Source organism: Balaenoptera ricei, chromosome 11 (assembly GCF_028023285.1).
Source record: "Balaenoptera ricei isolate mBalRic1 chromosome 11, mBalRic1.hap2, whole genome shotgun sequence".
NCBI classification, from domain to species: domain Eukaryota; kingdom Metazoa; phylum Chordata; class Mammalia; order Artiodactyla; family Balaenopteridae; genus Balaenoptera; species Balaenoptera ricei.
This window is the reverse complement of record NC_082649.1, coordinates 3,879,346-3,906,505: the sequence shown is the minus strand read 5'-3', so window position 1 is coordinate 3,906,505 and position 27,160 is coordinate 3,879,346. Positions and strand designations below refer to the sequence as shown.

The 27,160-nt window shown below is 51.1% G+C and overlaps 1 protein-coding gene across 1 annotated transcript in view; it reads left to right on the top strand.

Annotated features, from left to right (window-relative positions):
* The window catches only part of LYRM4 (LYR motif containing 4), a 122,123-nt gene extending 106,799 nt beyond the window's left edge, over positions 1-15,324 (top strand). The window contains exon 3 of the mRNA XM_059937854.1: positions 14,874-15,324. Coding sequence (XP_059793837.1) covers positions 14,874-14,942 — 69 coding nt within the window. The 3' untranslated portion in view covers positions 14,943-15,324. The remainder of the gene's footprint in view (positions 1-14,873) is intronic.
* The last annotated feature ends 11,836 nt before the right edge of the window (positions 15,325-27,160 follow it).

The window sequence follows — 27,160 nt, the reverse complement described above, 5'->3', positions numbered from 1 at the left end:
GTGGGTTTATCTCTGGGCTTTCTATCCTGTTCCATTGATCTATATTTCTTTTTTTGTGCCAGTTCCATACTGTCTTGATTACTGTAGCTTTGTAGTATAGTCTGAAGTCGGGGAGCCTGATTGCTCCAGCTCCTTTTTTCTTTCTCAAGATTGCTTTGGCTATTCGGGGTCTTTTGTGTTTCCATACAAACTGTGAAATTTTTTGTTCTAGTTCTGTGAAAAATGCCATTGGTAGTTTGATAGGGACTGCATTGCATCTGTAGATTGCTTTGGGTAGTAGAGTCATTTTCACAATGTTGATTCTTCCAATCCAAGAACATGGTATATCTCTCCATCTGTTTGTATCGTCTTTAATTTCTTTCATCAGTGTCTTATAGTTTTCTGCATACAGGTCTTTTGTCTCCTTAGGTAGGTTTTTTTTAATATATGTAAATTTATTTATTTATTTATTTATTTCTGGCTGCGTTGGTTCTTCATTGCTGCACGCGGGCTTTCTCTACTTGCGGTGAGTAGGGGCTACTCTTCGTTGCGGTACACGGGCTTCTCATTGTGGTGGTGTCTCTTGTTGCTGAGCCAGGGCTCTAGAGCACAGGCTCAGTAGTTGTGGTGTACGGGCTTAGTTGCTCCGCGGCATGTGGGATCTTCCCAGACCAGGGCTCGAACCCATGTTCCCTGCATTGGCAGGTGGATTCTTAACCACTGTGCCACCAGGGAAGCCCCTTGGGTAGGTTTATTCCTAGGTATTTTATTCTTTTGTTGCAGTGGTAAATGGGAGTGTTTCCTTAATTTCTCTTTCAGGTTTTCACTAGTAGTGTATAGCAATGCAAGAGATTTCTGTGCATTAATTTTGTATCCTGCTGCTTTACCAGATTCATAGATTAGCTCTCGTAGCTTTCTGATAGCATCTTTAGGATTCTCTATGTATAGTATCATGTCATCTGAAAACACTGACAGCTTTACTTCTTTTCCGATTTGGATTCCTTTTACTTCGTTTTCTTCTCTGATTGCTGTGGCTAAAACTTCCAAAACTATGTTGAATAATAGTGGTGATAATGGGCAACCTTGTTTTGTTCCTGATCTTAGTGGAAATGGTTTGTTTTTCACCATTGGAATGATGTTGGCTGTGGGTTTGTCATATATGGCCTTTATTATGTTGAGGTAAGTTCCCTCTGTGCCTACTTTCTGGAGGATTTTTATCATAATGGGTGTTGAATTTTGTCAAAAGCTTTTTCTGCATCTATTGAGATGATCATATGGTTTTTCTCCTTCAGTTTGTTAATATGGTGCATCACGTTGATTGATTTGCGTATATTGAAGAATCCTTGCATTCCTGGGATAAGCCCCACTTGATCATGGTATATGATCCTTTTAATGTGCTGTTGGATTCTGTTTGCTAGTATTTTGTTGAGGATTTTTGCATCTATGTTCATCAGTGATATTGGCCTGTAGTTTTCTTTCTTTGTGACATCTTTATCTGGTTTTGGTATCACAGGGTGATGGTGGCCTCGTAGAATGAGTTCAGGAGTGTTCCTCCCTCTGCTATGTTTTGGAAGAGTTTGAGAAAGATAGGTGTTAGCTCTTCTCTAAACGTTTGTTAGAATTCGCCTGTGAAGCCATCTGGTCCAGGGCTTTTGTTTGTTGGAAGATTTTTAATCACACTTTCAATTTCAGTGCTTGTGATTGGTGTGTTTATGTTTTCTGTTTCTTCCTGGTTCAGTCTCAGAAGGTTGTGCTTTTCTAAGAATTTATCCATTTCTTCCAGGTTGTCCATTCTATTGGCATATAGTTGCTTGTAGTAATCTCTCATGATCCTTTGTATTTCTGCAGTGTCATTTGTTACTTCTCCTTTTTCATTTCTAATTCTGTTAATCTGAGTCTTTTCCCTTTTTTTTCTTGATGAGTCTGGCTAACGGTTTATCCATTTTGTTTATCTTCTCAAAGTACAATGTCGTTTTTAATGACTACATATTAAGGATATGCTTTAAGAGAAAGTTACGGGCACCTCTCTGGCAGCTAAATCAAAAATCCAATAAAAAGTAAATTAACCTGAGAAATAAAAACTCTTTTAAGATTTTCTTTGGCCAAGTGCTTGAATGTACTGGCTTTGCTCTGTTTTGGAAGAAGAATATCAGAGTTCCCCACTAGAATCTTATTTTTATGAATTTCTCCTTTCATTTCTAATAGTTTTGGCTTTATATGCTCAGCTACTGTCTTTATTTAGAGCATACAAGTTTACATCTTGTAAACTGCTGCTACATCTTTTTTGTAAATGTTGCTTATTATTCAATTTAGTGGTTTTTAGACTCATCTCTACCTTGTCTACTGTTAACATAAACTGGTAATTTTTTTCCCCAGAATATGCCTAGTGTATTTTAATTCATCCCTCGATTTCAGTCTTTATTGCTTGTGTTTTAGGAGTTTTGTCTTGTTTTGTTACCAATCCCAGCTAGTGCTTTCACATTTCATGTAACGGCTGATGGAGTTGATTTTGTTCCTTTCATCTCATTCTGTTATTTATCATGACTTGTTTTCTCTTCTTCACTTCTTTATTTGTGTTGGTTTTATCAAGTAGCTATTCATGCCTTTTTCCCCTCTTTTATTAGTTTGGGAATTCTATTCTACTTTTCCATGTTGTTGATGATTGTCTTCTGTAGCCTGATGCTGATAATTAGAAGCATACATTTTTTACTGTTATTTGAAAAAGGATACCTGGTTTTTCCATCAAGACATCCTATCTCCCTACATGTGTAAATTTCATAAACAAGTCCATTCTTACCAGTTTTTTCTTCCTGAGTCCGAGTGCTTGGTCCTTCGCCTCTCCCAGCAGCTTTATGTTATAGGCGGCCATTTGGGTCAGATTTCGTCCGTCTGGCTCCTGGATTCCCTTAGGTGTTCTGTTGTTTTCCTTTGTCATCTCACTGGGCTTCAGGTCTGGTCATTAGCCTACCCTGCATGGCTGCAGTTCCATACGTGACAAGAGGGAAGTGTTCCCTCCTCCCAGGGACCGGTGCCATAGTGGTGGCAGCAGCTGCCTGTCTTCATGTCCCAGGTCCCCTAATGCAACCCCAACTCGGGAGCAGAGAGCGTCAGCCTTGTTCTCCAGCCCCTCCTTGACTGACAGAGCTCACTGACAAGGGGCCAGTGTCAGCCAGGTGGCTCTCGTCCGGCCACACCCCTACCAGAGTCCTCAGTGCTGGCCTCCAGGCCCTGCATGGTCCCCTGCAGGTCCTTTTCGGGGGGAGGTTCTCACAAACTCACCCTGTGACACCCCAGCTGCCCCGCCCGCCTCCAAGACTCATGACTGTCTCAGGGGCGGGGAGGCGGGGCCGGGGGTGGAGGGGAGCGGGGCGTATTCGGGTCTCCAGGTGCCCCGAGTCCCTCCCTCCATATTTCTCAGTAGAGAGAATGCAGACTCAGCTGGTTTTGTGGTGAGAGCCAGGAACCTAGCCAGCGCCACCTCCCAGGGTGCTGGCCTCCCGCTTCCCTTCTGCAGGGCCTGCGCCTTGGGCAGGCACCTCCTTCTCCTGGGATCATTCGCTGTTCAGCAGGGATTGAGCGAGGCACCCTCCTAGGCACGAGGCGGGGATGAGGATTCAGTGTGAGCGAGCAGGAAAGCCACATGTGACCAGAGAGGGATGATTCTAGCGGCTGAGTGGGGTGGAATGGGCGGGGCAAGGCCCCGTCTCCTCCTCACCCTGGCTCTGCCCGCCGCATCGGCAGGGTCGCAAAAGGTATCTCCCGGGAGTCGTGATGAGGACCGGCCTCCAGGCTCTCACTGGAGGGTGGCAAGGAAGCTGACTGCACACTGCCAGGTGCCAGGTGCCAGGGGCACGAAGAGGACACAGCCCCTGGTTTCCAGGAGCTCTCCGCCTCGTGTCGAGACAGACGCGTAAACCCACCCCGAATAAAGGCGGCGCGCCGTGCGGGTGGGGCTGGGAGCAGGGCTGGGACTGCAGAAGGCCACGCCCAGCGCAGGGTTCCCCAGAGCCCTGAGGCCGCCTCCCAGGTCTGCTCCCGTGGGAGAGCCTCGCCGGGCCTCGCCGGGCCTCGCTGGGCTTGAGCAGCGCCTGCAGAGCCGGGCTGGGACGCGGGGCAGGGGGCGCTTCCTAGGCAGGGACGCTGATCTCAGGACAAAGTCACCAGCTGCTCCTTCGCGCGGTCGTGCTGGTTACTCAGTGGGGTCGTTATCTCGGCCCATCTGTGAGAGGTGGACATCTCTGACGTCATACTTTTAGTCCAATTGGATGCATAAGTAAAGGCGGGGGAGGAACAAGTGGAAAAGAGAAAAAAGGCAAAAAACACATGAACTCATTAAAGTAATATATCTTCCAGGAAAAACACTTTTCTCCAAAAGCTTGAAAAGGGGCGGGCGGGTAGACGAACCCTACCCTGGAATTGATCGTGTTTTCAGCTGAGCTACTGGAAATGAGACCGAACCTAGAGCTATGGAAACACACTGTTGGCCGTTTACAGTTGTGCAGGCTGCGTGGACACGTGGGGACGCATGTGTGGCATGAGGGTTCTAGGTTAGGAAACAGACTGTACGTGCACATGATCATTTGTGAACAGTGTCTTTCAGCTTTTCAAATGTAAACGTGACAAAATTGGTACGCAGAAATAAAAATAAAGTTGATTTGGGGTGGTGGGATTATGGTTGATTTTTTAAAAATTATTATTTCTTTTCATGCTGGGTTTATAAACCACCATGTATTCATAGAATTAGCTGAGATTGAAAGGATTAGAATTTAGAGATTTGCTTCAAGTCAGAGTACTACGTATTAACCCTGTGATGTTGGGTAAAGTAACTTCACCTCTTAGACCCTCATCTCTTTAACTGTAAAAGAGACATGAGGACGACACCCACCTGCTCTACATACCTTGTAAGAATCAGGTGAGCCGATAAGAGTGCGTACAACCGTGTAAACTGTCAACTGCTAGAGAGAGTTTAGCTATTACTGTGTCACACACAGAAGTGTGAAGCTGTCCTATTCCTAGTAAAATGACTGTAGTCCGATTTCTCTAAAGCAGTGGCAGTGAAGAAGGCCCATCTGCTGGATTGCAGGTGCCTTAACAGAACAGAACGGTCCCAGGCTCTTTTTTTTTTTTTTTTTTTTTTTTTTTTTTTTTTTTTGGCTGTGTTGGGTTTTCGTTTCTGTGAGAGGGCTTTCTCTAGTTGTGGCAAGCGGGGGCCACTCTTCATCGCGGTGCGCGGGACTCTCACTGTCGCGGCCTCTCTTGTTGCGGAGCACAGGCTCCAGACGCGCAGGCTCAGTAGTTGTGGCTCACGGGCTTAGCTGCTCCGCGGCATGTGGGATCTTCCCAGACCAGGGCTCGAACCCGTGTCCCCTGCATTGGCAGGCAGACTCTTAACCACTGCGCCACCAGGGAAGCCCTCCCAGGCTCTTTTTTAAATCAGCCGTGGCAAAAAGTTGGGGCAGGAAGATTCATTTCCTCGCACTTTGCCGTTCGCAGTTAAAGGCGAGCACATTTAAAGAGACAGTGTGCATGCTTCAGAGAAAAGCCGTGTGCACCGAGGCCATCTCCCCGAGGTGGCGGGAGGAGGCTGCCGCAGTGGCGAGAAGCTCCTCTGGGCTTTTCCTCCTCCCTGCGGAGCCGGGGGGCACGGAAGGAGGTAGGCGGAAGTGGTCCTGTGCAGGCTCGCCCGGGCAATCTGGCCTGTGCACCGTGTCGCCCGCTGCTGCAGCCTGACCTGCTCTGGGGCAAGTGAAAGCAGGTCCAGGGGAGGAGAGCCGCATGGCCTGCCCACTGCTGCGTGCTGGCCGGGCGTCTGCAGCTTGTGATTCAAAGGCCTGGTTCTTTCCCCTGTCGCGGAGTCAAACTGGCAGTTGGCTTCTTGATGCCGCTGCGCACAGCAGGTTATTCGGGGACCCGTTACTTCATCCACCGGGACAGCATGCACCTCGCAGTAGGTCTCCGAGGTCTGTACTGTCAGTGACGTAGTGGAGACAGTGGTGGGCACAGCAGCCCACGGTCCTGACGTTGAAGTTGACGCTTCCGTTTGGGGGTCAGTAGGGTCCCTCTGGTATCAATTCTTTGCTTCCTGGATGTCTAATTGGAGAGCGTGTTCAGTAGCCGGGCTCCAGGGACAGAGCTAAGTCTGTGTACGGTGAGTCCTCATGTCCTACAAGGGCCTGGGAGGTGAGATTGTTAAGAGAAAGCCCCCCGCCCTCTCCTTGACCCTGTGAGCACTGAGGATACCAAGGGGCCGCCGCCCTGGGCTGGCACCGAAAGGGAAGGCCCAGCTTACTGTCCCGTCAGACCCGTGGCATCATTTCAGGCTCTGGCTCTGGCCTTCCCTTTCTCTCTCATCCAGAATAACTTCCTGATGGCCCGAAATTTGGCCATTCTGTCCAGCTGTCTTCACATCCCCTCTGCAGAATACTGGAAGGAAAGCAGATGTGGGCCTCACGGTCAGTAGCCTGTCGCTGAAAACTCTGCATCCCTTTTCAGTAACAGCCCAAACCTACAGCCCAGAGTCCCCGCCTCAGAGCTGATGGTCAGATGTTTACCCACCAGGGCAGCATAGGCATTGGCCCATCTGAATGAAAGCTGGCCAAGCTGGAGCTGGAAAGCAGTCCACCAAGCCAGATGGGGACCCCAGCGCGAGGCCCAGGCCTCCTGGAAGAGGGAGACCGGCTGGCAGAGGGAGGGTCGGAGCAGCAGTCAGGTGCCGAGTGTGGAAGCAGTTCAGCGTTTTCACAAGTGTGGCTCTTACCAGCTGAACGTCAGCCTTGCCCTGTCCCCCAGCCAGCAGGGACCCTGTGCTTCGAGGGGTCCCCTTCCTCCAGGCATCTCTGAGAATCGCCAGGTGTCCTTACACATACACTTAAGTGTCTCCTAGACCCTGGCAAGTTGGGGCCTGTGGAAGACGGCGGCTCTCCAGGGGTCAGGATTAGGAGACATAGGGCTGAGTCACGTGGAGCAGGGGAACGACTTCACTGCCCGGCACTTTTGGCGGCCCTTGTCCCTACTCCCTCCCACCTTCCGGGACCAGCTCCTCAGGGGCTCCCAGGAGCTCGTGGGCTTCTCAGGGCTGGGGGTGGACGGGGGCGTGTGTGCCGGGTTGGGGCCCGGCCTGGCATAGCCTCTCAGCATCTGGGCCCACTGCTTCCTCTGCGGCTCTGCCGGGCGCTTTGGTTCGTGACGGTGTTTGTCTCTCGGTGTCCACTGGGGTGCTCTTTCAACCTACTTTCGGAGTGAGGAAGACAGAAGGGAGCCCAGTTAATCAGATGTGCTGGGGCGTGTCGGCCCCAGTGTTGTTTAAGGAAGCTCCCAAGCCCTGGGGAACGTGAGGGCGTTGCTGACCGTCTGTCTGTTCCAGTGTCCCTGCATATTACCCAGCAGGTCCCGGCGGGGCTGGGAGCAAAGGAAGACAAGGCAGCTGTTCGAAAGAAAGAAGGAGGTCTGTGCGTCCTGACACGGAAAGATGCTGAGCTTGAAAGGCAGGTTGCAGGAGGACGCACAGACTGTGATTCCTCATATGTTTGTTTCTGTTGTTTGCCCCGCACTTCGCGCATGAGGGTCCTGGCCTGGCCGCTGGCCGTGGTGGCCTGAGGCCCGCGTGCAGGGCTAAGGGGCACTGAGCCAGGCAGCAGCGTGACCTCTGACGGGCTTGTCTCTGGCAGTTTGCCGGGGCTCTCGATGTCGCCGTCCCGGGGAAGTGCCACTTTCACTCTGACATGACGCTCGGGCCCTGGGCTCTGCCCGCTTCCAGGAAGGGCTGGTGACCAAGTTGCTGGTGCTGACCTGCAGCTTTTGCCTGCAGAGCTTCCCCACCCACGCCGGGGGACTGCAGGCCACTGGCCAGCAGACTGTCTGTCTCCGGTGTCCCCTCGTGGCCAGCGAGTGTGAGTGTGGAGGGGGACGGCCAGCACCCGTCTCCTGCTTCACCCTGAGCAGTGCCCGGCACCTGCAGAGAGCGAGTGCGGAGGGGCCGGAGGACACAGCCCCGGCCCTCGCTGACAGTGTGGCGTTTAGAGCGACCCTGGGCTGCGGGGACGCTCCCTCCCCGACCTGGTCTCCCAGCCTCTGCTCCACTTTCTGGCAGGGCTGGGCCCAAAGCGCACCTGGCGGGGAAATATCAACCCTGGGTTTTGTTTGGTTTGGGGGGTCGTATTCACTCACTGGGGAAAAAATTCTGACAGTAATTTTAGAATAATAACGATGAACCCCCTTAGATCAGCGCACTGCTCACTCAGGTGAGCCGACCAGCAGCAAGGAGAGATGACTGCACCCTCGCCCCACGCCCCTCCTGAGGAACTCCAGAGCGGCCCAGGCCGCGTGTGTCCTGGGAAGCTGGCCCTGTGGTTCTGGGCCTCGCCCTTGTTGGGACCCGCCGCCTTACGTGCGTGTCTGTTCCGGCAGAGGGCGCCCCTGCCGGCTGCCCTCCACTTCAGGCTCCTTTGCGGCCCCAGCTCTCTGAGACCCGTTAAAATGGTCTGATTTCCTTTACTCTCATGGCCTGGAAAATGGAAGAAAGAAGCCATCACATTATAGCCTGTTTTTTTCTTGTAACTGAACATCCGACGTGCAGAAAAACAACAGAATGGCCCAGAAATCTGACAACAGTGGATAAGAGTTAGGGCGACCATGTAATTCGTCATCCAAACTGGGCCCCTTGAGGTGAGAGAGACCCCATTAGCAATCAGGCTGGGACCCTCTGTGTGAACCGGACGTGTGGCCACGCCAGTGAGAGTGCACACGCTTGCCCCTGGGTTCTCTCTTGTCCCTACAAGCGAGGGCGAAACACAGTCACTATTAAACGGAACATGGGATTCAGGGAAGAGATATGAATTTGTTCATCACTCTGCGAGGAGCGTCACAGAGGAAATAAGAGGTCAGCCCCTCACCACCGCCCTCCACAACAGGAATAGCCAGTATCTGAACTTCAAGGCTCACAGAGCAGGGTGGAAGGGGGTTGGGGGGAGCACGAAGAGACTCTTCCCGGCTTCTTTGAACTGACCTCCTTTTTAGCTGTCGTCTGAATTTTCGCACATCTAGTTTGAGTGCTTCAGGTGTTCTCCCATTGCACAAGACCATAGCAAAATTACAAGCAGCAAAGTTATGTTACTATATGTAAACCTTTTGAAAAACAGCTCTGGCTACTGAATCCTACAAAGAAAACAGGTTCCTCAAGAGCATTTCTAGAGGAAGACCATGCAAACTATATTCTTAAGTTTTGGTTTCATAATAGCTCTTGTTGCTAAACAGAAAAGACTGGGGAAAATTATATACAAGTTCAGGAATCTCTTTCATTTTGCTCTTTAAAAATTATTAGGAAGCATGAAGTATGATAAAAATGGTTTATTTGAAAAATGTTTGCTAGGGCAAGTGACTTGACTAAGGCTGTGACAGTGACTCTCCACGCTGGAATCTCACTGGAGAGAATTACTGTGTGAATTGCAGGCAGCGTGGGAAGCTGTCTGACGTTGTTATGAAACAGAGGGGGGTGTAGGGGCCACAGACGGATGGCCCTGCTCCTTCACGGCACAGGCAGGCAGTCGGCAGAACCTGCAGGCTGACAAAGATTCATTATCTTGGTGGCTTAAAGATTGCGGGGGGAGGCTTCCAAAGCCCCGATCAAGTGTAGCTCCCCTAGGAAAGGTGTAATACCGTTAAAACATGCCTCGCAAGCTGGGTGTGTCAGGAGGCACTCAGAGGCACAGGACAGGTACAGTGCATCTCCGTGAAGAGCCTGAGCTACTTGACAACGTGGGAAACCTTTTTATATTGAAATGAGCATAAACACAGTGCAGAGCAGAATACACCAGTTACATGAAGATCACAAGGAGACTTCAGAGAAATGTTCCAGCTGCTGCAGCCGCTTCAATAAGCCCCAAACCCCCATGAATATGATCTTGTGAATAAAATACTACTTCTGGATAACAGGGTCTGTTTTCTAACTCTCTCCTGTTCATTTCTCTCTTTTCACTGAATCCCCAAAATGCTTCAATGTCTTCCTTTTCAAAATGTTCTTTTTTATTCTTGACTTCATATTCAGTCAAATAAACATTTCATTTTCTCAAGTAATTCAAAAAAAAATCCTGTTGGGATTTTTATTATCATTGTGTTAAATATAATTTGGCAAAAGGTTGACATTTTTGTATTGATTTAGTCTCTCCGTGAACATGGTGTGTCATTTTATTCAAACTTATTTTATATTTCTAAGTTGTGTAGTCTTCTCTCTAAAAATCACACACATTTCTTATTAAGGTTATATCTAGGCATGTTGGTTTTTTGTGTGTGACGGTTGCTGCTGTCTTTTCTCATTATATTTTCACTGTGATCCACTGCGAAATGGAAGGGCATGTCCATTTGAGCAATTACAGGCCTTCCAAGTACAGAAATTAAACACCAAAAGTAGAGTTTGCCTATAAAAGCCTTTAAATCGATGGTGATACTGTTATATCGTCCTTGTAAGTTTGTTGTGAGAGCAAAAGAATCAAATACTTTTTTTTTTGGCTGCGTTGGGTCTTCGTCGCTGGGCGCGGGCTTTCTCTAGTTGCGGCGAGCGGGGGCTACTCTTCTTTGCGGTGCGCGGCCTTCTCATTGCGGTGGCTTCTCTTGTTGCAGAGCACGGGCTCCAGGCGCGTGGGCTTCAGTAGTTGTGGCACACGGGCTCAGTAGTTGTGGCTCGCGGGCTCTAGAGCGCAGGCTCGGTAGTCGTGGCTTAGTTGCTCCGCGGCGTGTGGGATCTTCCCAGACCAGGGCTCGAACCCATGTCCCCTGCATTGGCAGGCAGATTCTTAACCACTGCGCCACCAGGGAAGTCCCCCGCATGCTGTTCTTATTTAATCCTCCCAAGAGCATGAAGGCATCTGATAGATTTGGGCCTAGGAAGTGTCTGGGGCAGTCGATACCTCTTCTTCAAGTCCAGTCCATGTGATTCTCACAGCAGCCCCGTGACATAGGCAGCGAGCATCAGACGGCCCAGGCAGCCTCCCCACCGCCCACAGTGAGCCGCGCCGCCCCGAGTCTAAGCCAGGTTGAGATGTGTTGCACGGGCGATGCTCCTGGCGTCAGAGGAGTAAGCAGTGAGGACCTGAAACCCTGGACTACGTTGCATTTCCTGGATCCTGCCGCTTCCTCCCCAGCAGGTTATTTGTCTGGTGAGTCCCAGAGCTCATACGTGTTTCAGGGCCAGCCAGTCATCCCATCTACTTGCGGTTGAGTCATTTGTGTGTTTTTCTAGTGAAGTCTAATGCCATCTCCCAAAGTTTATAGAGTAAAAGTGTGACTGGCTCTAATGACCCGTTTGTGCGTGGTAACAGTCTGACGTGGAGTGGAAGTCAGCTCGTGGTCCTGGAGGGGCTGTAAATTGCAGCTGTAATTGCACTTGCTCGCCTCCGCTGACCACTTCCCCTCACCTGCAGCTGGAGCCACTTGCTCCGTCATTAGCACTGCAGGCCGCCCTCCCATGTGAGCTGACACATCTTACAGCCCAAATAAGTGTGACAGAACTGTTACACCGTTTATTGCCTCATCTTGACAGCCCTTGTGGAGATAACTTTAATATTTACTCCCTGTGTGAACTGACTATTTCCCTTACCCCTTCTGTTACTGCTCTGGGTTAATCTCTTATAGCCCTGGATTATAGCTTTAAACCCCCTGCTGGGCCAAATTTAAATCATGTGATTTTGCTTAATGGTGAGTGAACATTCTTGTTACAATAAATGGCCCTATCGCTATTTTTATTGACTTGCCTGTATCAATTCTGTATTTCCACTAGTAGCTCTTCCACCAAAGCACGTCATCACCACTTACTGACCAGATTTTAGAGCTAGTGGACACGTAGAGCCTTACAACCAGGGATACCAGACCCCGGCGTTGTTAGTTACCGTGTCCTTACTGAGCAGGCCTGCGTGCCTGGTGCTGTCCCGGACTCTGCCGGGAAGGCAGCCGAGCCAAACAGAGCTCGAGCCCCTGCTTCCTCCTCCTCCTCCTCAGCCACACTTCATGCCGAGGAGCTGACACAGGCACACAGTGGTGATAGGACAAGGCCACGTGAGTGCCCCCTGGGTGGCGCAGACATTGCAATAAGTGTTCCCAGGAGAGAGAGCGAGCCCCTTCTGCAGAGGGGACCCAGGGAAGCTTCAGCAGTCGACTCAGAGGGTGGGTGGGCTTCTGCGTGGTGGGTGTGGGTCCACATGAGCCTGAGGGACAGACAGGTGGGGAGACCAAGGTCTCCCGGCGTCAGTGAGAAGCTCGTGACCCACAAGAGGGTGCCGGCCGTCCGAGGACTGTGCATCGCGGACCAGGGGCCTGGATAGATAGAAACATGTTAATCTTTGCACTCTCTTAACACCATTAAGATCTGTTTTCATTCAGTTTTTTCCCCCAAAGGCCATAAAAGTGTTGTTTCTGAGTGGAATTTTTAAAGTCTAATTCATACTTCGGTCAAAGTGGACTCTACATTTGAAGGTTTGTTTTGACTTAAAAGTTTCCTAAAACTTGAGCTCTTTGGATCGCCCCAGTGCAGCTCTCTCTGGAGCTTTTCGTGGAGCTGACTGGGACCAGGCCACCTCATACAACTGCGTTTCTTGTGAGTGCACCTACCCCCCAAAGGTTCCACCCTTTAGATGGCCGACTGTGAGAAACAAATGCTGCGTTGACTGTGCTGGTGGGGCCTCTGTTAGGAGGGCCACACAGGAGAGCCATGGAGAGGGTGGCCGTGGGCGCTCATGGTGTCCGCAGTGAGTTGGGTGGGAAGACACGTGTTTGTTCTGGGACGCGATGGACACACTGCCGAACCTTCAAACAGTCCACCAAAGGGGGTGTCAGTTGTCGAGCAAATGCACACTTTTGGGAAGCTGTTTTGTAAGATCCATCAAGAACCATAAAAATATTCATACCTGTTTACCCAATAATTCCACTTCTAGAAACCTTTTATAAGAAAAGAAAATCAGAGATGCTATAAAAGGTTTATACATGAGAATGGTAATCCCAGGACTAAGCAGAAACTCTGCAAGTGTTCGTCATATGAGAATGATTACATAAATTACCGTGCATCTTTACAATGCAACTTTATCAGTTACTAAAGATATCCTTTCAAAGACTATGTAATGACATAAGGATATAAAGTTAAGTTTTGAAAAGCAAGTTACGATTCCAAATTTAAATATTCTGTTTATATATACACACATACATTTTAAATGTATAAGTGAATTAAAAGACTAGACAGAAAAAATGCTAAAATATTAATAGCCACATACTCTAAAGCAAATATTGTGGGACAAAAGAAGATCTTTATAAGTCCCAGTGTGGTCTTCTTTAAACTTTAGAAATTCACAGACTGTCTGTTAATGGTGCCTTCCCAGGTGATAGGGACATTGTTTCCACTTATCCTAGGGCACAGCACACCTTCTTGTCTGCAGTGACCTTTTTATCAATAGTCATATAGTCTACACTTAAAAGTCACAATATACATTCACATCAGTTAGGGTTTGGTGTAGTTGTATATAAGAAGAAACCCAAATAACAGTAGCTTTAAAAATGTGGCGGTTTAGTTTTCTCTCACGTAAAAGAAAAGTTGGCATTAAGCTAGTAAGTTGGCGGGTGTGATGGCTGCACGGTCATCAAGAACCCAGGCACCTCCCTCCTGCCTCTCATCTTCCGTGTGTGGCCCCGTATCCCGCTTACCTCATAGTGCTAGACGGCTGCTGATGTTCCAGCCATCGGGTTACAGTTGCCTCCCTCCTCGTCTGTCTCCCTCCTGGACTCTGAGCTTCCTGAGGGCAGGGATGGGTCTCCAGCCTCACCCGAGCACAGTCCCAGTACGGGAGGGGCCTGCCATTCATCTGTGGCCCAGCCGGGGCTGGGCTGCCCTTCACACCTCCTCCAGGGCTTGCGGGGCTTTTCATTCAACAAATACCCGTACATCGCCTCTGCTGCAGAGCCCTCTGCTCTCCGCTTCCTTTTCTCGTCCCCTCGTCAGTGGTCGCAGGACTGCAGGACCCAGGGCCACAGCGTGCCTGGGTCACCTGCCCTGCCTTGCAGGGGCTCCCAGACAGACCTGAATGAGCACATGACCTCACACAGGCCCTGGGCACAGACCACCCAGGTGGTCCAGGCAGGCTGCAAGGTGGGGACAGCGGGCCTCACAGCCTCCCTCACGGCTGCTGCCGGCTGTAAGACACGTTGGGAGGCAGAGAGCCGGCCCCTCAGGAGGTGACAGGAAGCCCGTTACACCTCCCACCGCTGCAGCACAGGCGTCCTCGCCTCTGTGTCTGCAGTGACGTCCCCTGGCATATTCCCCAGCTGCCCCCAGGGCTCTCGTACCACGTAGGTGCCAACCGTGTTGAGGGTCCAAAGGCTGTTGGAGCAGCAAATGACGTGAAGATCAGCTGGGAGCAGCCCTGTAGCCCTCATCCCACAGATGAGGATGCTGAGACCAGAGGCAGGAGGTGGGCGGTGTGACAGGTGAGTGGCAGAGCAGGGGTACAGCTGTGCTGCTTCTGCCCCAGCGTGGACAGAACTCACTAGTGCCTGGTGGTGAAAGTCCATCCTTGCGGAAGAAACAGTCCTAAAGGCCAGAGATCCTGTTGGGTGAGGATCTGCTGTGCACAGGTCTGGCTGGGCCTCCCCCGGCTCAGGACGGCCCGCTGTCGGGCCATCCCAAGGGCGAGAAGGAAAGAGTGGGGATCTCCCACTGTTCCCACAGTGCAGGACGTGGGTGGGACAGTGCCGGGAATTAGCAGAAGCGAAGCTGGTGACTGCACTCCGCCCCACGGTGCCGTTTCCAGAACGACGTCCCGTGACGGTGCACATATGCACCTAAATGTAGAAACGCACTTCTGAGTTTCACGGCTAACAGAGCCCATGGTTCTCAGTCTGTGTCTTCTCTTTGCCTCCAGGTACACATTGGCCAAATATATTCGACTGACAAGCTCATCATTGAGAATCCAGAGAAGCCCAGGACCTAGGGAGCCGGGACCAGCCGCCACCGGCAGCCGTGGACCACTTTCAGCATCCATCCTGCTTGGCAAGGGCACTCCCAGCAGACCACACGTGGCCTCTCGCATCAGCTTTAAATGGCTTCTCGCTCTGCCTGCCCTCTAGGAACTGATGAACTGAGCGAGGCTCCCATTCTCCTGCAGCCTGAGTGACAAGGGGTGGCTGTCTGTCCTTGGTTCAAGTGTCAGAATGAAGAGCTGGAGCTCCTCAGGAGAAAATCGTGCCTCACCGTGTCTCCTCCAGCCCACCCCTCCTTGTAGCTCCTCGGCACTTGTACACAGCATTCCCAGAGTTTGTTTCTTGGTCCTTGACAATAAAGAGAAGGTCCCTAGGCCTTCTATACCAGACGCACCCATCACGATTAATGCCCTTTTGTTCCCTGCTGGTTGCCGGGTCAGTGGGGAGACCAACAGGGAGGGTCCAGCCCTGAGCTGAGTCCCCCCTTTGCAAGGGCAAGTCCAAGCACCAGTAGAGATTTGGGGGCAGCAGGGAGTAGGGCAGAGCTGAAACGGTAAAGGGTGCACCCTGCAATTCAGACCTGGGCCCAGTGCAACAGCGGAGGTGGCCTGTGTGTGGGTGCACACCTGGGGACAGGTACGTACAACCTGCTGCTCGGAGTGTGGTCTCGGGATCGGCGACGTCAGCCCCACCGGGGAGCCTGCTGGAAACGCAGGATCCCAAGCCCCACCCCAAACCTTCTGAATCAGAATCTTCCATCTGACACACTTCAGGAGACTCCAGTGTACACCGAGGTTTGAGACATGCATCCCAGAGCTCACTTACTGAGTCAGAATCACCTGGAGAGACGGAGAGTTTTTAAAAAGGAATTTCTCAGTGCTTCATACTCTGACTTGACAAGTGAGAGGTGAGGCACAATGATTTATAAATACACTTGAAAGCTCTCCTGGTCTTTTTAACGTTGAGCCAGTTCGGGAAACTCTGCCCTTTGAGGATGTTACAGGTAAAAACAGTATTTGTATGCATTTATCCTTGGAAACACATCAGTTAAAAACAGGGAAATAAGGTAGTAAATAACTTAATTGACTTCTGGGAATTTTATGAGGGACCCGGACACTGGGAGATTTCTTGGCTTACCTCCGTAAACAGTACTGAGTGAATTCATTACTCGCGTGTTTGGGTTTGGAACAAGCTCATGTAAGTAGTTACAGGTCCTAAAATAGCTTTGACTATCACCGACCTGCCACTGAACCGCTCCCTGCGTCATTTTAATTCTCACAGTCATGTGAGCCGAGCGCGAGTGGTCTGGGTCCACGTCCTCACTCCCGTGTTAAAGACCGTGACTGCCCACCTTATCTATGGATCGTAGATATTGTTGTGATGGTGCCTTCCAAGTAGGTTAAACGTGTAGTCATTCTGTTTGGCAATTTAACATGTGATTTCTGGATGCTTTGACCCATGGATAAAGTCCTGTGTGCCTGTGAGACCAACCCTTGGCTGGTCCCAGATCTGTTACCCCTATAAACCCAGATCCTTGCACATCTTAGGGCCGAGGTGTGAGAATGAAGGGAGACAGTGAAGGGAATGGGAGCGTGTGCCCCCCTCCGCTGACTGTCACGGGGCAGCATCTCAGCCGGGGGTGTGGCTCTGGGGCACGTTCCCCTCTGCACCAGGCAGGCGTGTGGTCACTCAGAAACAACTACATCCGACCACTGTGCCAGCCAACGGAAGTCACCTCTGATTTACACTTAATCAATTAAAGCAGCTGCTACTTGGAAACCCAAGTCCAGAGTTGAACCTCTCCCCAGCAATTCCAGCAATTCTTCTGGAATTGCCAGCAGGATAGCAGCTCCACAGGAGACTTCCCCCCAGGTCTTAGTCACAGAGGCAGTGGAGCAAGCAAACGGAGCTCTGTCCTGCAGGCCTTCAACAGCGGGTGGCTCTTTTGTTAATTAAAGCGCACGGATGGGTCTGAACATGCCCCAAGCCTTAATGAACAGAGCTAACTTTTGCAACTCAGATAAAATTAACTCTGCATTTGGAATTTGGAAAGGCATGAAGGAGAATTCTGTGACAGAAGCCACAAAGGGATCCCTCAACTTGCCGGTGCGGGTACGGCAGGCAGCACCTCGCACTGGGTGCCCCCCGGTTCAGAGGACCCAAGGTGATGCCCCTGTGGGGAGGGCCGCTTGTGTAAAGCCCTCCATTTGCTCGACGAGGCCCCAGCTGAGGCCTCGCGGTGAGGACTCTGATGGGAGGGCGAACCCTCCGTCGCGGCCCGCCTCCAGCCTCCGGAACATGTGACTGTCCTAAAGGCGGGATTCCGGCTGAGGACGCTTTCCAGTGTCAGCGCTGAGGAAGTGAGACATACCACAGTATAAGCCAACTTCTCCTGGGACAGGAACCAAGCGTGCTGCTTTCTAGACCTTCAGAGGTAACACGTGTTTGGTCTGGCTGTAACGCTTCGCTGCTGGGAGACCAAGCACGTGGCTTTCGTTCTCCAGATGGAGCTGGCGTAGCTCGCTTTACCTCTCCCTGCTGCCACCAAGCAGCTGTCACCTCCCTCCCTCCATCCCCAGCCTCAGACAACATCTCAAGTCCCTGGGCACAGCAAGTGTGCCACCCAACATCCAGGAGCAAAGGCGACAGGCGGGAAGGAGCCACAGAGATGACAGACCTCGGACCAGCAGACACTGGAGCTCACCGAGCTCACCCCCGAGCCCAGGTGTGGAAAGCTGAGACCCTCAGCAGCATCTCCAGTCGGTCACGCGCAGGCCCAGCCCTCCCCCCACTGCCCGTCGCTCATCTCCTCATCTGTTCAGTGTTGGCTGGGAGCCAGCCGGTGCCAGGAGCCGGGGACACACCAGCGACCAAGCCCCGGCCCTGCCTTCAGAGCCTGCAGCCTCGCAAGAGGGTTACAGGAGAAAACGGCGGGTCTGCCGAGTGCGACAGATGGGGAAACGGGTGCTGCAGGAGGGGACGGTGAGGGTCAGGGGAGGCCTCCCCAGGAAGGGGGCTTTCAGATGAAACGAGAGGTGGGTGGGCTGGGCAGAGGGCAGGGAGAGGAGCTCTCCAGGCGGGGGGGGCAGCGCATGCGAAGCCCTGAATCAGGAAACACAGTGCAACCCAAGGAACTAAAGGAAGCGCAGGGTGGCTGGTGGCGAGGCTGGGTTGGGAGGCGGGGACCCGAGGACTGCAAGAAGCTAGTGGGGTTTTTAAGCAGGATCTTGTCTGTATTTTTAAAAGGTCACATTGCTATAGTGGGAATAGATTGGGGGGGATGCAGGGAGACCAACTTTTGGCGGGAGAAATGGGGGGGTTCAGATTGAACACTTGTAATCCAGGCAACAGATGGTGGTGGCTTCACCTAGGCCGGTGATGTTGGAAACAGTCTGCATCACCCTGAGAAGAACTTGCCTTGGTCAGGCTGCTCCTCCCAGGGGAGCAGGGGACACGTGGGGCAGAGACGCCCTGCAGAGCCCCCCAGGCCAGTCTAGCTTAGGTCAGTTGGCTTTAGCCACCCCTTAGCTCTGTGATAAATAATCAACTATTGTCTAAGGCACTGAGCTTTGGGGTGGTTTGTGATGAAGCAGTGACAAACTAATACAGAGAACTAGTATAAAACCTTAATTTATTACTTACTCAGGGCCACAGAGCAAACTTTGAAGAGTAGGCAGGCAACCTCAGCCAAAACTGGGTTTCCTGTGCAGGGCCATTTCCACGAGTATCTTCAGGGCACAGGTGTCACGTGTCTTACAGACAAAAGGGCTTGCTAACTACTGGACCCCACTGGGGGGTACATTAAGAACAAAACAGGACCAAAAAAAGAAAGAAAAGAAAATAGAGTCAACAGGACTACCGACTGAGTGGATGTGAGGTGTACCGGGCGTAAGGGGCATACAGGAGGCGCCCCAGGTTTGGGGCCAGGATAGCTGAGCAGACGTAGGCCACCACCTGAGACAGAACAGGGGGGAACACTGTCTGACGCTTTCTCCTGCTAGGTCCAGTCAACTTCAAGTTCAAACAAAGACTAGCGTCTACAAATGTGTCTTTTACCTCCAAATGTTGAAAATAATCATTTCTGTATATTCGCTTTATTTTTTTTTAAAAATCCACTGGAATAAAGTAGTTTGAAAGACCCTTATAAAGAGACTTTCCCCTTAGCTCTCTGAAGAACAAATATTCTCCTTCTATAGGTAAAGCCGATAGATATATATCATCATCGGGAACAGGAGGGGTAGGGGAAATTTTTCCATATTTAGCAAAAGGTGACATGAGATTAAAAAAACAAAGGGCTGAGGAAAGTTGGTCGACATATTCTGAGAATGTCCTTCCAAGAATGAAACTAAAAGGCACAGTAAAACCTCAACAAGTATACAGAAAGTACACAAGTACATTTTAGAACAGAGGGGCTGCTTTTTTATGAGGGACTTCATGCAAACTGTTGCCCGCTTTCTAGACGAAAGGATAGCTCAGGGATTGAGGCCAGGCTACACTTGTAGCACCAGCTGAAGAAATGACAAGCACTCAGAAAGCAGAAGGAGAAAGCATTTCCTACACCAAGAGTAATGTTCTCTGAGCTTGGGACGGTGTCTCCTGGACACAAAGTGCCTTGATAAATATGGTCAGAACCCAGATGACCAAATCTTGATTGCAGACAACCCTGGGGATGGTTGGAGAACATTTTAAAAGTTCTGCCTGTTAAATTGTGCAGTGGCCTCATGACGGTGGTCACTGCGTGACTCAGAAGCCACGGGAAGCAGCCACGCCATCTGGGTCATGGGCATGGACACAGCTAGTGAGGTCGGCAGACAAAGGCAGGACGCTCTGCTGATGCTCGTTCTTACCAACAAAGGGAACAGCCTACAAGGACTTGTGCTCCGTGCATCCCCGGAGCGCGTCTCGTGTTTGCTCTGTTACAAGAGGATCTGGCACAAAGCTGGAACTTGGTGGAGAAAGCAGGCTTTTCTCTGACCATTTGCCCAGAATCTCTATGGGCAATGGTTCACCTCACCCCTGAGAACAAATAGGATTTTCGCTTTTCAGTCTGTCTGCAGCCCTTATTAGTCCTTCAGGGAACCTTTCATGAAAACGGCTTCTCGTGCTGAAACCTGTTTGGGGAGTAAGATGATAGATGCTCTTGCTTTTGCTCAAGGGCAAAGCTTTAAGTCCAAAGACCCTCAAGAGAGAACCCAGAGGAGAACTCTGAGATGAATCTGTGTGTGTCTCTACCTGGAGGGACCACTGACACCATAAGAGCGACGGCAAAGAAAGTCGGTGTCTCATTGTCTTGAAATTAGACCACGAGCAAGCGTTGACACCAGTGGAGCTGGAATTGAGCTTGTTCTCAGACTCAACATCCCCGTGCTGACCCAAGGGCCATGTCAGCCATTGGACATGCTGGATGCCCCTTCCAGAGGAGCTGGACTTCCAGGGGTCCAGGCTTGGCAGGAAAACGACTTCCTGTAAATGATGTGCATCCTTTTCCTACTAAAGTGATGAGCTTTCATAGGAAGTTCAGTGGTACGAAATAGAAACACTTCCCTCTCATCAGCCAGAAAGTTACAGAGGGTATCACCTAAATGTCAGCGAAAACATTGTTAAAATATTTCAGTAGAACTTCCCATCAGTTACTAAGTGAATTCATGTGACTTCATCTGTCTTGAATACAGAGAGTTCAATAACAGTATAACTGGTTCTGAGTTTTTAAAGGAGTATTTCATTTAGGTGCATATGTGTGGTATACGAAGCACATATAGGATATATGATGAAGGACTCCAATATTAATGCTAAGAGTCTTGTCAAGATTTGCCAAATAGACTCTTCCACTCACACTTCAAACAGGTAACATATTTAGGATTATTAATTTGCCAAATTTTAACACGTATTTTCACTTTAAAAACACAGCCTCACACTTCCTAATGGGACTCTAGAAACAGAAGCTGGTTCAAAGAAGTGAAACGATATATCAGTAACTCAGACTGCAAAAATAAATAAAACAATTCTTTAAAAAAAAAACTGGAAGACAGGAATATGGTGTGATGGGAGGAAAAAAAAAAAAAAGCCACTGGGCAGGACAGCCCGAGACCCGGGGTTGCTATTGCATTTGTGTTCGAGGGGGTCAGCACTGGCCAGACCCCTAATGACCTTTCTAGCTCTAAAAGCTTGCAATTAATCAAAAGGAAAGAAACCATCCTCGAGACCATCTGAAAGCTAGGCGTTTGCTTTGGTTTGGTTTGGTTTTTGTTTTTCCTTTGGCCACACCGCCGGACTTGCGGGATCTTAGTTCCCTGACCAGGGATTGAACCCGGGCCCCGGCAGTGAAAGCGCTGAGTCCCAACCACTGGACCGCCAGGGAAGTCCCTGAGTGCTAGTTTTTGGCACAATTCAGCAAGAACTCTTCAGGATCTGTCCCCAGCTTCATGAGGAACTTTGGTGCTGTCTGGGGTCGGCCAGAACATTCAGCCCAGCCCATGGCCCATAAGAATGTGAATTTGGGATTAGCTGGGCAGTGAAGCCAGCTGGCCCTCAGCAAAGGCACAGGGAACTCATGGATGGGCCGGGGGGGTGGGGGGGCCTCGGCCCCTCGGAACCCTCACCAGCCACCAGTCCAGTGTCTGACCCAACAAGTGTGTTTCCAGCTTCTTCTGAACGAAAAACTTTTCCTCCCTGTCTTCTGCGATCCCTAAAGCAGAATTTGGACCCAGCTGAAAAAGAAAGGGGACGTCTAGCTCTTGCTCACCCAGCAATAACTGTTCCCTCACATGTCTTCCCAACAGGCACAGGGTTAAGAAGAGAGTTCTGAATGTACTCAAGGCAGAGCAAGCAGTTTGGGGAGGAGGCACATGTGGGCCAGGGGTCCCTGCCCCCGAGAATCTGACTTCATTGTTGGGGAGCCCAACACGTGGAGAACAACCAGGAAACGACCAAATGCTGGCCAGGCCGCGAGAGCAAGAGAGCAGCACGGGCCAGAGAGAGCTCAGAGATCCTGGGGCTGGGATAAGCCTCAGGGGAGAGTGAAGAGGCGGCGCAGGAGGGTGGAGAGCGTATGTGTCAGGGGGCAGGGGGACTCCCCTGGCGGCCCAGTGGTTAGGGCTCTGTGCTTTCACTGCAGGACCCAGGTTCAATCCCTGGCCAGGGAACTGAGATCCCACAAGCCGCATGGCGCGGCCAAAAAAAGGAAAGAAAGAAAAAGGGAGGCAGCACACCGGTGAGTGTTCACGGGGACAGGGGGCAAATCCTGGTTCCTCATCGGCTTCCTGTGGAGAAAGTAAGGACAAGGCCTCAAGGTCGGCCAAGCGACAGACACCCCAGAAAGTCATTCCTTCCTTCATCCTCCAGCTCTGCCTCTTCCTGACGGCATCTCTAAACTTCTGTTTCCTCATCTATGAAATGAAGCTGGTCACATCCTGGACTTACAGGGCTGCTGTCAGGATTGTAAACACATAATGCACGTAAAGTTCTCCTACTGTGTTTGCTACCGAGTAAGCCAGCGGTAACTGGTAGCCGCTTTATCGTTCATTTAGAAACTGTGTCAGACGCCCTAGGGGATGTAGAGATGGACCAGATGTGGAGTCTTCCCTTAATTACAGTACATTTGGCACCGTACTGAAGACATGTGTGTAAACGGCTAAGGGGATAAGTTACCTGGCAGAGTCAGAGATCAGGTAGTGCTGGAAGCGGAGAGGGGGTGAGATACAAAAGGAGAAATTGCTTCCTTCTGAGCCACAGGTTCTGGGCTGAGCAGTCTGAGTCTTACTCAGTGGGAGAGGGAGCATTTCAGCAGGGAAAGGTGTCTGCGGCAGATTCACCGGACAGTGATGCAGAGGACGCCTGTGAGTGAAGAGCTGGCCGGGAAACTGATGCCATAACGTAGATTTGCGGGGGCTACAGCCTGGCTGCGGACAGCCGTGGTGTGGACGGGATACAGAGGAAAGAATGAATCCGAGTGACAGGCTTGATGGGAGACTGGAGACACAGAAGAAAGAAGGGAGTGAAGGGACTCAGGTGCTTCAATCCTGAGACGCTGGCAGGGTGCCTGCCCCTCGCTGAGATGCTGAGATCCAGGGCAGCGCTGCAGCCCCTTAAGGCAAACGCACGTCCACGCGCACACGCTGCACGGCTGTACGTCGACATTTCACATCATCGTGTGTGCGCTTTGTTTGCAGTGGAGACACTTTGGGGGATCCGCTGTCTCACGAGGGCCCTCCCTGCCCCCTCACAACAGGAATCGGGGGCTCCTGACAACCATTCTGCATCGTGGTCCTTCCCCCACTTCCGGCCACAGCTGATGGAACAGGGATGGACCCCTGACCCAGCGTGGACCCAATTTTTTCCCTTAGAAACTCAGCACTGGGAGTGAGAGTTCTGTTTCTACCTGAGCTGTGTGCTGGGACTCAAGTGACAGACTCGGGAGGGACAGAGCAGACTTCGATCTCTCCTGGAGACAGAGGCAAGGAGAAATCCAGTCTGCAGGGAGAGAAGACGGCAGCACACAGAGCAGAGACAGTGAGGCAGAGACCCTCCAGATTCCAGGAGCGTCGCATGGGCCTCCAGGCCCGGAGAGGCCCAGCTGCATTCATTCATTCAGTCAGTCAGTCAGTCATTTATTTATTTATTTATGGCTGCGTTGGGTCTTTGTTGCTGTGTGCAGGCTTCCTCTAGTTGCAGCGAGCGGGGGCTACTCTTTGTTGCGGTGCGCGGGCTTCTCACCGCAGTGGCTTCTCTTGTTGCGGAGCATGGGCTCTAGGCGCGCGGGCTCAGTAGTCGTGGCTCGCAGGCTCTAGAGCACAGGCTCAGTAGTTGTGGTGCACGGGCCTAGTTGCTTTGCAGCATGTGGGATCTTCCGGGACCAGGGCTCGAACCCGAGTCCCCTGCATTAGCAGGTGGATTCTTAACCACTGCGCCACCAGGGAAGCCCCCCAGCCGCCTTTAGATGCCACAGGAGAGCCCGGGACCCAGCACACCAGCACCCCACTTGCTCAAGCTGGCTTGAGTTCATTTCTGTAACTTGCAGTTTGGAACACTGACTAATGCTGTGTTTTATTGAAATATGGGGCCTGCAAGAAGTTAGTTCACATTTTCTAGTAGGTAATTTCCCCAGTAAAAAGGGAACTTGGTCCCCATGTCAGTCCCCCAGAAGAAGCAGGGAACGGGAACTCGATGACAGGACCGAGGTAGGAAGGAGAGGGAGGTTGACCTCTTGTCCAGATATGAAGAGTCTAGCTGTCTAGGGCTGCACCCCTGAGAGGCCCAAGGAGGAAAGGAGGAGCCAGGGAAACTCTCCTCCCTTTCCTGTGGCTGAACTGCAGAGACGCAGTCTCTTCTGTGTCTGTGTCTGTTGCAGCAACAGCGGGTCTGGGTCAGACAGTCCTGGGTTCAAATCCAAGCTCAGCCTCTCTCTTTTTCTTTATTTAATTTTTGTTTTATATTGTAGTATAGTTAATGTACAGTGTTGTGTTAGTTTCAGGTGTGCAGCAAAGTGATTCAGTTATGCATATACATGTATCTATGCTTTTCCAGATTCTCTTCCCATATAGGTTATTACAGAGTATTGAGTAGAATTCCCTGTAGTACACAGTAGGTCCTTGTTGATGATCTATTTTATATATAGTAGTGTGTACATGTCAATCCCAAACTCCTAATTTATCCTCCCCCCCACCTTTCCCCTTTGGTAACCTTTGGTTTGTTTTCTAAGTCTGTGAGTCTGTTTCTTTTTGTAAGTAAGTTCATTTGTATCATTTTTTTAGATTTCACATGTAAGTGATATGATATTTGTCTTTCTCTGACTTAGTACGATCATCTCTAGGTCCATCCATGTTGCTGCAAACGGCATCATTTCATTCTTTTTTATGGCTGAGGAATAGTCCATCGTCTGTATGTACAAGCCCAGCCTCTTACTCGCTGGGCACATTATCCAACCCCTCCGAGCTCAGTTTCTCCAGCTATAAAATAGGAGTAATGCCCATCTCCTAGAGTTGTGTTGGAGTCTCTGAGGTACCCAATAAATAGCATCCTGCCTCCCAACCCAAGTCTTGCACCATCTAAGAAACAAGGAAAACAAGGTCAGTAGAGACAGAATGTCGTCTTTCTTACTGGTGTGGGCCACAGGGAACAACACTGCCGAGTGTAAGAGTCGGCATGGGTTAAATAAATCCGTTTTCCCAAGGAGACCCTCCCAGCAGGAGAGTACACACGCCCTAGTTGTGGCCTCCCTCCCACCCTCAGGAGGATGGGTGACAGATGAGCTCACACAAGCAGGATCCGTGGAGCAGGTCACCGTGGGCAGCAGTGAGGGGCGGGCGGGAGGAATCCCTCAGCGTCCATTCCTGACTGACGGCTGTTAGGACTGGGTGAAATCTTCCCGGCAAACAGCACCGCATCCTGGGGGGATCTAACCAAATCTCAATCAGCCATTCCCCGCAGCAAGAGGGAGACATAAGTGCCGAGCTAGGACACGGTGGGTTTGCCCGCCACTGCACTAGCGGGCTCTGGATCTCAGGGAGCTGTGACGTGGGGTGTGTGGACCTGGGTCTCCCTCCTCTGTGCCATCCACGCCGTTTCAGGTGCTGCGTGAAGATCTCCAGGTGGCTGGTCAGGACTGTAGCACGTGTTGTTTCCTGCTTTTGACTGTTACAAACAACACTGCTGTAAACCTCCTGCACGTGTCTCTTGGTGCCCACATGTACACGCTGATGTACGAGTGTGGAGTTTCTGATCAGCGGGTTATGTGTATGGTCGGCTTCAGTAGATGCCGCCAAACAGGTTTTCAACGTGACAGTCTCACTCCTTGGACATCTGGACATATTTGCTCGTGAAACAGGTTTGATGTAAAGGGGTGGATGGACAGACCAGGCTCTAGGCTGAGAAGCAGCTCCCTGCGGTAGAAGGCAGCAGCCTTTGTCCAAAGACCACCCGCGCCCTCCAGCACGAGGAAGACCCACCTGAGAGAAACAGGCAGGGCCACGTTGGCCTCCCAGCCCTCCCCTAACAGAGATTCTCACAGCACCCACCCCAGGGATGCCGAGTGTCAGATTTATGGGGGGAAATGGCATTTCCTTACGTGTGTGGAGCTAGCCGGCTGGGGCTTGGAGAGGAAAGGAAGGTGGAAATGTGAGCATAGATGCAGCTCGGGAGTCGTCCACACAAAGCTCCAACCATCCCGAACGTGAGCTCCGTGACAGCCACGCCCCGCAGGTCTTAATCCCCACGTGTCCCAGGGCCACGGCTGTGCCTGCCGCATGGGCAGTGCCCCATCGACACTTGCAGAGACAGTGAATGGATTCCGACGAGCTGGCTCAGGGCATGCTGGCCACTGCGGGGGGGGGCACAAAAAGAATTAGACACAGTTCCCACACACACACACCCCATGGAGTTCGTAGCCTCTTTATAAGAGAACAGAATGTTGAAAAATTTTTGGAGGACAGGGTGACAGACAGGAGAATCAGCCCCAACAGAGACTGACAAGGAGCAGCTTGAGGGGAAGGGGGTGAGTCAGGAGTGGGCGGTCACAGAACCGAAACAGGCCACAAAGAATGGCTGTTCAACAATGTCAGACAGCAGTCAACAAACAGGAGGCCCCCAAACGTAGCTGCTTAACATAGGGCGGATAATCTCTGAAGAAGCTGTTGCAAGGAAATGCAAAGATAGAAGTCAGATGAACATATGTACATTGTACGTATATCTGTGTAATATACATGTAATATACATCCCATCCTGTGAACAGCAGAAACAACTGGCTGTCCGCCCAGGTACCAAGAACAGTCTGTCAGGTTCTCACAGTGGGAGCCCCTACAATTTGTTCCCCAAATTAGAAGATTCATTCACTCTTCCCCTGTTCAGATGAAGTCAGACAGTTTCCATCCTCATAACGGAGCCAGTAGAAACCAGCCAGCAGAGGCCAGAGAGAGAGGAAGGTGCTGAGAACAAGGTGTGTGCTTGGCACTCCACGAATAACTTCCCTTCATGCTCACAGCTGTGTGGTGCGGCAAGAATTACTGCCCCCATTTGGCAGACGTGAAAACTCCTGCTCACGAGGGAAGGGACATATTTCAGAGCACACAGCCAGCCAGGGCCGAGCTGTGTCCGCTGCCAGCCTGGCTCACCTGGAGCAGGTGCATCTGTCCCACGTGAGGCCACCTCCCTGGTGGCTAAGCGTGCTTCCCCACTAGCACGGCGCCTCACGACGCTGTACACGCTTCGCAATGGCAGGTTTTCTTTTTTAAAAAAA